We start from the raw sequence: 11,198 nt of genomic DNA, 5'->3' as shown, positions 1-11,198 counted from the left end.
TTTTTTGCAGGATGGATGAAGTGCATGTGTGGCTCTGACAGCTAATCAATCAGCATCTGCCCAGCTCACCTGTTGGGAAGCAAAACACTCACCAAAAGTTTATAAAGCCATTTAAAACTCTACAATCGTCATTCCAATTGGGAGCATAAACTTTACCAGGGATGCCATGGAGATGAGAACGTTACGCCCCAACGTGTTGAAGGGATTCCCGGCAATCGCCATGGCAACAGACTGATTGATAGGCGGCACATTTTCAAGGTCATCCTCGGATTCGCCGGTCTTGTTCTTGCCGGCGCGCGTGTCACAAACTGAATGAGACAAACAGGAGCCGGGCAAATTTAAGTGAAGCAGAGAGGAGTTACAGCTGTAAGTTCAGCACTGCCGTGTCTTAAGTAGACGTAAGGCAGACAATAGAGTCCGGCATTAACACATTTATGTCAGTGTGAAGAAAGATGGATGATCGCAGGCATTTTGAAAAATAAAGTTATTTCATTGTGGCTAATTGATGATTAAAGGCATTAACCTTTCACCTTGTTAAACCTCATTAATGGCAGATTCCACAGTATCTTCATCACCAACACTTTGAGTATTTTATTGTTTTTTTTAAAATCCCAAATACTGAAAAAAACTGTCATCGATTCATGATGTGATACTTTTCCACATACCTGTGAAATCCAGGTAGTTGGTCGACTCTATAATAATCCCCACCAGGGGGAGGTAGAGAGCAGACACCTTGGCTCTGACATCAGTTTTAACACAACGATCATCCAGATCATGGGAACACAGCAAGCTGTAAATTGCATTGATCGCCTTTCTTTGAACCTTTCCCCTGCAAAAAGAAGAAAAAAAAAAAGGTCAATCAGTATGACTGAATACACTCCTTGACTGTTTTTCACATTTTCTCATATTCCTCACAAACACAAAAAGCATATTTTATGATAGACCTTCACAAACAATTTCGAAAGATAGTGGTGGTTTACAACTTTTTGCAGACAAAAATCTGAAAAGTGTGGCATGCATTTGTTATCAGCATTCTGGTAAAATTATCCATTGCAACAATTATGGTTAAAAGTAATTTGGGGTGCATCTGAACCAGATTTACATATCTAGTTAGTGGAACTTTTCTCAGAATTATTTCTGCAAAAACAGCTCAGGCTCAGCCAGAAGAGAAAAGAGTAAACACTCAGTCTCAAGTTTATCCACAAATTCTTGACTAAAGTGAAGTCTTGACTTTGACTGGGCCACTTAATACAATATGCGTTAACTAAACCGTTCAACTGTAGCTCTGTTTGTATTTAGGATCACTGTCCTGCTGGAAGCGTTTTGCAACATCTAGTAGCTTTTCTCCAAGAATTCCCCACACCATAATGATGCCACCACCATGTTTCATCCTGGGAATCTGGTCTTTAAGGAGTTTCCCATGTTAGTTTTTCTGCCACACTGGGCTATAGACAAAAAGGTTTACATTTCATTTGGTCGTCAGAATGCACTACCCAGTCCTGGACAATCATTTGAAATCCAGGAGTTTTTTGTTTTACTGTGACAAAAAGTGAAACCTTTCCTCATTTGATGAAGGTACAGAATACAAAACATTAAAAAAAAAATCTGAAAGTAGCATAAAAACAATTGGAAACAATTTGACAGAGTTCCTCCCTACCCTTCTGACTCCATGTCAAGTGCCGCGCTAAGTTCCGTTAAGAGCAGACCGGTGAGGTAATGCTGTTGCTTGAATTCCTGAGACAGATCAAACAACGCCAAGATCCTCTGCTGTTCCTGGTAGGAGCCAGAACTCTGAATGAAAAAAAAAAACAACAATGAAATGAAAGGGAAAGAGTCAGATAAAGTAGTCTGCAACTTTGTTACATTGCATTTACAGCCACGATGTGTTATGCCGAGATACGTGCTTAGCTTTAAAACGGCCCTAAATTCAATGGCCTTGGACACACCTGTGAAGAAATGGACGGACACGGAGAGGCAGGCGCAGAAGCTGGGTTGCTGAAGAAGAGGCTCAGGTTGAGGTAGTGCTCATGGCTGCAGAGGATTCGCAGGAACTCCAGACGCATGCTGATCAAAGTTGGCATTGAAACGCTCTTAGCAGACATCTACAAGTGAAAAAAAAAAAAAAAGAGAGAGAGAGAAATGATCAATATCTTCAAGGCACGTTATTTTATACAAAATTGTATATATTAAATCTAAAACGATGCTTCCGCTTGCGTCCGAGTGCGACTTCACCTGGTTGCAGTAGTTTCTCACAAGCTGGAAAACAAACCCTCGGTCCATGAGGGACAGCAGGTCGTAGAGGAAGAAGGCCAGACTGATGTTGATTTTCTCTGCTTGCTCTACCTCCTGAAACAACAGTCAACAAACAGCAATCAGTAAGCTGCACTGACCGGATCTCGACAAGCATCTAGCTGAGCAAGCCAAGCTTTTGTTACCACAGAGACAAATTTAATTAGCACTTCCAGCTCCCTGTTGTTTGGAGGACACAGAGAAGATGAACACTCAAACAGCCCAGCTCAAGAGATCAGAAGCTCTATTAAACAGCTTTGGGATTCGAGTTGAGGGAAATCTGCTTGTTGTTGGCTCAGCTGATGAAACGTCTTCATATTTTGTCACCTTTTGTTGTTTGACGAGGATTGTGCAAATCTCCGCTGTGACCACAGAGACGATGGTGGTGACGTCGTCTTTGAATCTGTCAGAGAAGCGGCTCCTTCGGGGGACAGTGTACCTGTCGAGCTGAGACACATGCTGAGCCATGCTTTTCACCTGTTTACACAAGCCACACAGGAAACAAACAGGAATCACACATCAGGAAAACATGGAGGGGGGAGGAATTTAAAATTTTATAAAGAGCAGCCTTTAAACTCTCCTGTTATCAGAGGCAAATCCAGCAAAAATGTTGCCCTATTTATATTATATTATCTACAATATCATATACATATTTTAACAATACATGTAATAAACTATAGTGTATATTTGTGGTTTCACCTATACACTGACTTCTATATCATGTGTAGCCAGCAATAGAAAATACAGCTCAAGTTTGAAAAATTATCTTTTGTGGGGGTTTTTTTTACAAAAAAGGGTTGACAAATCTTAAATCTTGCTTTAAGAATTTCTTACAAATAAAATACATAAGTTTAGGTCTGAACATTTTGAGCTAGAGAACATTGTAGACTCCTTAAAACAAACAATAGTTTGGTTCTGAATTTTAACCTGCATGTTTTACACCAATTTCAATGTTACTTAGCCACCTGTGGTGTTCTGGAGTATTTTCTTCTCTTTGCCATTAGAATTTGTTGGGCATGTGTATTAGCAATACAAAACTCTATTCTACACAAAGTATATTTCTTTTCCTTTTTCCTTTGCTCCATGCCCCCCCACCCCTCCCAGGCTGTGCAATCCCATGCGTACAGCAAAAATGTCCAAACGGCCACTGTCTGTATCAACAGTGATGTAAATGTTTAATTTGAATCCTTTGGATTTTTTTACCCCATTTATTACCAATATTTAAAGTCATACGTTTATTTAACTTTTTGCCTCGCGAGTTAAACTCAAACACGGAGCCGTAAAAAATATTAAAAAAATGTGACACTGACCAACAGCTCAAAGAAGAACCAGGCATATTTGTAAGCGTTTTCTCTGCAGACGCCAGTGCTGACGACCATCTGCAGAGCCAGCTCCTCGTGAAATTGCTGTAATAGAGAAAATGAAATGTAGTGAAAAATAGTGCATCCACAGTGTTGACTGAACTCTGACCGAACACAATGTCCTCAATGTTACACTCCCACCTTGTGGCTAATAGAGGATAATGGATGGGGAATTTTCCAGACTGCAGGTGTTTGATTTGTTTTTCCCACACCTTTCCTCTGTATGTGTAAAGATTATAACTTAAATCTGCCATTTCCTAAAAGAGCAAGTCCTCTTGTCCAACAAAGAATGAGGTCATATTTTAATTACCACATAGTTGTTGAAGGTAGTAACGCACAGCAAGAAGAAGAAATGAGTCCTCAGATGACCAGTAGCTGATCTCTCTTTATGGTATCCTATCCTTATTCTATTTTCCCCATAAACAATTCTCTCTTCTGCTAATTTTCCAAACAACAAACCAACCGAATAAGAAACGAACATGTACATCACACTAGATTTTATGCTTTGCAGCCTTTCTGTTCTTTTCAGTCGGTACCTTTCTGTTGGACGGCCTTGTGCTTCCTGCAGAGTTCTGGTAGTTGCTGGTTTCCACATAGGTGGACACGCGGCTGCCCGGGTAGTTGAGGCCCTGCAGACAAAATGTTCCATCAAACTATGATGGATGTTTTCATTAGACTGGCTAAGTGGTGGCCTAGTACAATACCTAACACACACAGAGGGGCTGAAGAGTAAATTCTGTATAAACGGAAAAGTTGGGGCGTTTACAGATAGAACCAGATATTTACATACACTTTGTAAAACATACATAAGATTTTTTATTTTTTTTTTTTGTCCACCTGTTTCGCATTAAATCAGTCTGAACCGGTGCCGTTTTACGTCAGGGATTACCAAGAATATTAATGTCGCAATGTGAGTGTTATTTATCATTTTTCTTCAGAGTTAAAAGTTTAGATAAACTAGTGTTGCTGTGTAAGCGAAAATGGCCAGATAATGATGTGTGGGCTTGATGCGCCTCTGAAGCCAACACTTAACACTTCAAATTCCATTTGGTTTGGTCAAATTAATCAATACCTTTGCAGAGAGAATGTCTTTGATCTCTGCATCTTCATCTGAAGCTTGCTGAGCAGGGATGTCGGGGTTGCTGCTGCTGCGGATCCGGGACTGGAGGAGCATGCTGCCGACTCTGGCGGCCGTAGACGGACCTATGGTCATGTAACGGCTGTCTGATGATGGAGCTGAACCTGCTGGACCTGAGGGCAAGAGCCCCCAAAACACCCCCATAGAAATCACAAATCTGGAGATTTTGGCAGCAAATACACTTCAGTGACTGAAATGATGAGGACATTACCGGCATTCTGCACGTCTCGGGGGGGATCAGGAAGACGAAAGACCCAGTAAAGGTAGGTTGCTAAGAGGATATTTCTTCCCAGCTGGTCCCTGAATAGTTCCTGGCTGTTATGAAGACTGTTGACAATAGACACCACCGATTCAAAGGCTATCTGGGCCAGATTGGCTAAAAAAAAAAAAAAAAAAGGGAGACATGTGCACAAATACGCACATAGATATGGTTAGAAGTTTAAAATCAGAAATAACAAGTAAAAAGATGAAACAATTTTGTCTAAAATATGAGAAACATCTTGTTTTAAGTGACATCTCACCAGTTTGGCCAGCTATGACCATGGGCTGCATGATGAGGGTGAAAAGTTTATCCAGTACCCGGTGGAGGAAGAGCACCAGAGGCTCTAAATTAGAGGAGGGCAGAGATATGATGCTGAGCTTCAGCTCGTGCTCCAGTTTGTTCTCGGGAATCTTCTCGTCCTTGATCCGCACGGGGAATGTAGTTCCACCTTCCAGCGCATGACACAGGGTGAAGAAACGCTCCAAGTGATTGTCCTGGTGCAGTAAAGGGATGATTGTTTCAGAGAAGCCATAGAAAAACGACGCAGAAAGGCGCATTAGAAAGCAAAAACAGGTTGGAATTGAAGATGATCTGTCTGGTCTGTGAAACAAGTAAAACTTTGAAATTTGTATTTACTTGAGGGTGAACAGACGACACAGCTTGGACCTCAAGGTTGAAAAGCCCTTTGTGGCTCTCCATCCACTTGACCGGAGGGACCTGGGGTGGAAGTTTCTATAAGGAACACGGCAGAACAATTTTTTATTGCAGTCTGCAAAACCATTCTTAATGTGCAATTTTTAGAGAGATATGCATCATATCCACCCAAAAAAATGTAATTAGAGACACCTTTAAATTGATATTTAACCTCTTTTATTCTGTTGTGTGTTGGAAATCAATTAACTTCAAGGTAAATGTGTTAGTGCCTGAAACGATGCATCTCTGCCAGCTTTATTATGATAAATTCCACCAAGATTTACAAAATGTGAAAAAGTTCAAGTGGCATGGCTACATTTGCAGTTCACATATTTAGCTGTGTGTACCTCTGGAGTGTGCAGGGAGTAGTTGACAGGAAGTCGCTCCAGAACAATGGGCAGACAAAACTGCCCCGTCTGCAGCCGGTCGCAGTTCAGGATGGGCAACCACTGCACCAAGGGCAAACACCAGATTCATTAGATCAGCATAGTCAAAGACTGACGACTTCAAGACTGAAGCGAGGAGCGTTATCAGAGAAAAGCTAACTCTCACAGAGTATCCAATGAGGGTCTCGCAGTTGCCGCTCTGGTTCTGTTTCTGTTGGCAGCTGATGTGGTAGAAAGTGAACAGCAAGTGATGCCTCTCCGTCAGACGGGCTGGAAGGGAAAGCTTCACCTCCTCGTAGAAGTCTGGAGACCTGAGAAAGACAATAAAACAAGAGAAAGCGCAAAAGAAAAGAAGATGAGACTGGAGGGTAAGAGAGGAGGAATCCACAAACACTTGCATGATAAAAAAAGATTTATCAAATAAGAAGGATTAAAAGAAAGTAGGGCGAAGTGAGGACAGAGACTGAAGTCCTTTGAAATGTAATAGAATAATGAATATTGTAAAACAACGAAAAAATAGAAGCAGGGGATTACTAAAAGGGGAAGATGTTACAAAATAAACTGAGAAATGAATATGCTTTAAGGATTAAATATTTCAAAACCAACATGCCGATGAACTACAGTAACAAATCGCCCAAATTTCAAGTTTTAATTTTTTTTTTTTTATTATTCATTCATACTTGCATGTATATATTTTATAAATCACAACGAAGCCCGACATTTAAGGAATCAGGGATATATGCAATAATGTGTACTTGCTTGTTATGGTATGTAACAGGCGTGTAAACTTCTTGTAACAACTCGGGGCCGTTGGATTTCCCATAAATAACCTAAAGATAAAAAGGAACATAAAAATGAATAAAACATGAATGCATTTATTTCACAAAGTCAACTTTCAGCGTGTTTAATGATCTTAAACAGCTACACTCACAGGCAGAACACAACTGGGGTCCTCTCCACTCATAAATTGGATTTTGATGGCGATATTTCTTGCTGATGTGAGCCTGTTGACAAAGTTCAGTCTCTGAGGGTAGACAAAGAGCAGGTTCCTACAGAGAAACAGAGGAAATGAGGATGAGACTTCCTGGTTATAACATAAGAAAAAAAAAAAAATCCAAAGAAATATGCGAGCGAAAAAAAGCAATTACAAAACAAATCACTAGATGGGGCTCCTGTGGCAAATATATCTTTAGCTATCTGGTGGTAAGTTGACGAAAATCTCTCCTGGCCTCTCGTGGTTTGCTAACACTACGGCTGTTATTAAGAAGGCAACGCAATATTTGCACTTCCTGAGATTGCTCAAGAAGGAAAACATCGACCAGAAGCTGCTGATAACCGTCTGCCATTCCTCCATAGAGACCATCCTAACCTATTGTGCCTTGGACTGGGAGACGGCAATCAAGAAAGAGCAAAAGCCTCTCTTCTCTAAAATGCAATTGGAGTCTTCACTGTCTCAGCAGAGCAAAACACGTCAACAAAACAGCACTTTTTTTTCCTTTTATTTTTAGCAGATAGTAGAGCCAAACAGGACTTTGATGTGGCCTTTGGATTTTGTTGTACCTCCAACAAGATCTGTTGTATACAATTATGACAGACGCCAAACCCACCTGTAAATGTTGTGAGGGACGTAAACTTCACTGGAGGGAAACTCCAACACCTCTTTGATGGGACGGATGTTTTTCTCAGCCACGGGTATGAGCGGGATGAGTTCGGTGGACAGGCAGGCCTGCGGCGTGTCGTGGATGGGAGACATGTCCAATTTAATGCAACCTGGAAGACACGATAATTTAAAGTTTGCTTATACGGCACATTAAATACTGCATAAGCCAAGAAACAGACACTCGATGATTAGAGCGAGAGGGGGAAAAAAAAAAAAAAACACTCCTTCAGTGAAATGCACTTTCTGGCCATGAATGATATCAGATCAATACCTCTACTTTAGAAAAAACCTTCTTAATCAGTTTGATGCCAGTGAGAGTGGCATAAAATTGGAGAACTGTTAAGGAGAACTGTTGGCTGCATTATTCCTCTTTACTCTCTGTGAAAAAAATAAATAAATAAAAGCTGCTGCATGAGAGTCAGTAAACAGATCAAGTAGTTAAATGCAATGAGGAAAAACCTGGTATTGTCTTGATCCTTCTTTGTGGAGTTGAGGATTTCTTAATATCAGCTAAGAATTTCAATAAATCCTCATCACTTAGACGATCCCCTTCCTGAAACATAAACACACGCAATGTTAGTTTTTTTTTTTTTTATAAATTTACATAAATGGCAAAAATGAAAAGGTCTAAAAGTAACTAATATACAAAAGGTGCAACTACAAAGCAGAAACATTAAAAGAGCTTGATACGTTTACAGTGCGTTTTTCTTTTCATAATAGGCCGCAGGGGCAAGCTGGTACACGCCCTCGTGTCTTTGCGACATCTATCTTGTCGAGTTTAGCTTTAAAAGGAGAAGAAGAAAAAAAAAAAAAAAAGTCTGATTTCTGTGTTCGGCTGTCTAACCTGTTTGAAAATCGTAGGGATGGTGATGGTTGCAGGTTTGAAAGTGTGAACGTTATAACAAGCTTCCTCCATGCTAGTGAAGCGCTCGGAGTTCCTCCTGGGGAGCTGCGCTTTCCGGTCCATGCTGCTGGATTTACCTTCAGGAAGGAAAAAACAAAAAGGATTGAATAAATATTAACTCAGGTAAGATGAATGTATTATGACAGATTTTTGAAAGAAACAATGTTTTTTTTTTTTTTTTTTTTTTAAAATTTGTGGAAACACTTTTCAATACTCCCAGAGAACAAGTGAGTACAATTAGCTGAAAAGTTGACATGCGAGAGATGATTTGTTGAGAAATCACGATATCACTTATGAATATCCAGACGTACTAATTTAGAAAAGGGTATAAAGAACTAGACAGTTTTATAGACAATTGATTTTGTTTGCAGATCACCGTTATTCCCTTTCCATCATGGCTTTGCACCAATTCTCACATCTCACCAGTCCCTGTGCTGGTATTTGCAGTTTTGTTTTTTTAAATCTTTTTTTAAGGCATGACTTTCAGAAACCCCGCCTCTCGCCTGCAACGTTAGCTGCAGATGGGCACCAGCGGCCCTCCCGACCCCACTAAGGGACAGTGGTGTACAGAAAATGGATGGATGGACTTTCAGATATCTTTTTGGTCTGACATTTCTTCCCACTAGTCCATTCTCTTTTTTTTTTCTTTCCAGCAATATACTGCTACAGTCGATAGGAAGGACCTGACAGGACATCCAGGCTCATTTAAAATCGACATTTGGAAAATGTGTCCCTTATGTGAATATACTGTGAAGGAACCATTAAGAAGTTGTGCCCAAGAATACTTTGTACTCATTTAGAATAAAACATAACCTGGATCTTCTGGTAAATCTCCAAAATATGATGGAAAAACCACATGCAGGAAACGACTCTAGTCTGAAGCAGGTTCTTCTATGAACAAACTCGCACACACCTCCTTTCACACTGTCAGAATCTGTGACATCGCGGTCCGAGGCTGCAGTTTGAGAGATGACCTCCATGATGTTAACTGTCGCCCAAGCAAAAGGCATGCGATAGCGGCCCAGCCTCTGGCAGAAAGCCTCTGCCTGGCTCTTCAGTTTCTCAAGTTTGTCTCTGTTCTGGAAAAAAGAAAGAAAAAAAAAAAGCCACAAACATTTACTTTTAATTTTAGAGTTAAATAATAAACCCACAAGAATCATTGGTTTTACCAGGGGAAGAAAGAAACAGGCCAGCTTATTTCTGTGAAGTGAGTCTGGTGACACAACAAACAGATTGCTCTGCTACTTTACCTTCGTAGAGTCACTCTCCCGCATTGTTAAATAGGGGTCAGCACAGTCACTAATCTCTCCTTGCTGGAGGACCTTCTCAATCTGAAACAGACAGGATGTACACAAGTAATCAGAGAAGCTTGCAACATTTCAGCCCCCCCCCCTAAAAAAATCTATATCTTGCTGGCAAAGGTTCACAATGCATTGAATTACAGGGAGCGCAGTATATTTTAGATTTCAACTATAGGGTTTCCTTAAAACCAGGAACCTCTGCCGTTTTCCACACGACTGTTAAAGGACATCAGTTCTTTTATTCTTACCTTGATGACCAGGTATATATCAGGGGACGGGTAAGTAACAGAGAAGATGGCAGATCTGGCCAGGGTGGAGTGATCCACATGTGGAGTGTGAGGTTTCAAGAAGTTTCTAAACTGCTCTGAGTTGAGATCACAGTAGAAGTTCTCCGATATCTGGGTGATAAAATGAAAGAAACAGATTTTTTTTTTTTTTTTTAAGAGAAGAGTAGTATGTTAGACAAGCAGCAGACTCAATAAATTGATTAAAAAGCATTGCTGACTCAGCAACTTCTCTTCTCCCTTTTTTATTACAGCCTGCAGGCAGAAAGAAAATGTTCTGATCTGACCGGATCTGCAGCGTGTCATGTGATCCTATTCACTGCAGGGCTTTTAACCTCTGTCCATAATACTGCACATACCTCTGCTGCACTGACCAGAGCAGCACACACTCAAACAAACCAAACCTGCCGTGTTTGGTAGCTGGAAATCATCAAGATTAACTTTGACTGGGTTGCATGCTTAGATAAGTATTTTGCCGCAGCCTTTTTGTCTAATCTGTTTCATCTATCACAAAACACCTCATACCATGTCGTCTGTTTTTACGGCAAATGTTTTGGGGGTTTTTCTGCTTCATGGCAAATACACCTTCTTGCAAGACGTCCATCCATTTATATATGCAGAATTACCCGCAGAGCTGCTCTATCTTCAGTCGTCATTACGTGAATGGCAGGAGAGAAACCAATAGAAAACATGCAAACTCAACAATTAGATGGACTTCTGTAGGTAATTAGTTGCACTGTATTTTGTTTCAGGTTATCAGACTAAGGGTAATGAATAAGTTGCATGCTATAATTTTCTTACTTTACTTTTGAAACATTAAAAAAAAAAAACTATTCATCTTTTGCTAATATGAGCCAGCCGACTTCTACAGTTAGACATGCATCACTTACTCGCTAAATGTTGAACAAAGGCCCAGTGTT

The 11,198-nt window shown here is 40.4% G+C and overlaps 1 protein-coding gene across 4 annotated transcripts in view; it reads right to left on the bottom strand.

Moving 5' to 3' along the window:
- LOC106956052 (dedicator of cytokinesis protein 8-like) overlaps positions 1-11,198 on the bottom strand; it is a 37,333-nt gene continuing 26,135 nt past the window's right edge. For all 4 annotated transcript variants that reach the window (XM_015046620.1, XM_015046619.1, XM_015046621.1 and 1 more), the window contains 22 exons: positions 10,243-10,392; positions 9,944-10,024; positions 9,607-9,772; positions 8,634-8,770; positions 8,249-8,342; positions 7,737-7,899; positions 7,061-7,178; positions 6,889-6,959; positions 6,296-6,440; positions 6,091-6,192; positions 5,687-5,782; positions 5,310-5,544; positions 5,000-5,164; positions 4,723-4,901; positions 4,187-4,279; positions 3,600-3,695; positions 2,617-2,766; positions 2,233-2,346; positions 1,947-2,102; positions 1,658-1,791; positions 666-829; positions 1-308 (listed from right to left, as the gene is read on the bottom strand). In XM_015046620.1, coding sequence (XP_014902106.1) covers positions 112-308; positions 666-829; positions 1,658-1,791; positions 1,947-2,102; positions 2,233-2,346; positions 2,617-2,766; positions 3,600-3,695; positions 4,187-4,279; positions 4,723-4,901; positions 5,000-5,164; positions 5,310-5,544; positions 5,687-5,782; positions 6,091-6,192; positions 6,296-6,440; positions 6,889-6,959; positions 7,061-7,178; positions 7,737-7,899; positions 8,249-8,342; positions 8,634-8,770; positions 9,607-9,772; positions 9,944-10,024; positions 10,243-10,392 — 3,006 coding nt within the window. In that variant the 3' untranslated portion in view covers positions 1-111. The remainder of the gene's footprint in view (positions 309-665; positions 830-1,657; positions 1,792-1,946; positions 2,103-2,232; positions 2,347-2,616; positions 2,767-3,599; positions 3,696-4,186; positions 4,280-4,722; positions 4,902-4,999; positions 5,165-5,309; positions 5,545-5,686; positions 5,783-6,090; positions 6,193-6,295; positions 6,441-6,888; positions 6,960-7,060; positions 7,179-7,736; positions 7,900-8,248; positions 8,343-8,633; positions 8,771-9,606; positions 9,773-9,943; positions 10,025-10,242; positions 10,393-11,198) is intronic.

Source organism: Poecilia latipinna, unplaced genomic scaffold (genome assembly GCF_001443285.1).
Source record: "Poecilia latipinna isolate Pla-1442-1.1 unplaced genomic scaffold, P_latipinna-1.0 Scaffold785, whole genome shotgun sequence".
Lineage (NCBI taxonomy): Eukaryota > Metazoa > Chordata > Actinopteri > Cyprinodontiformes > Poeciliidae > Poecilia > Poecilia latipinna.
Note: the sequence above shows the minus strand (reverse complement) of the source record. Positions and strands in the feature narration are given on the sequence as shown.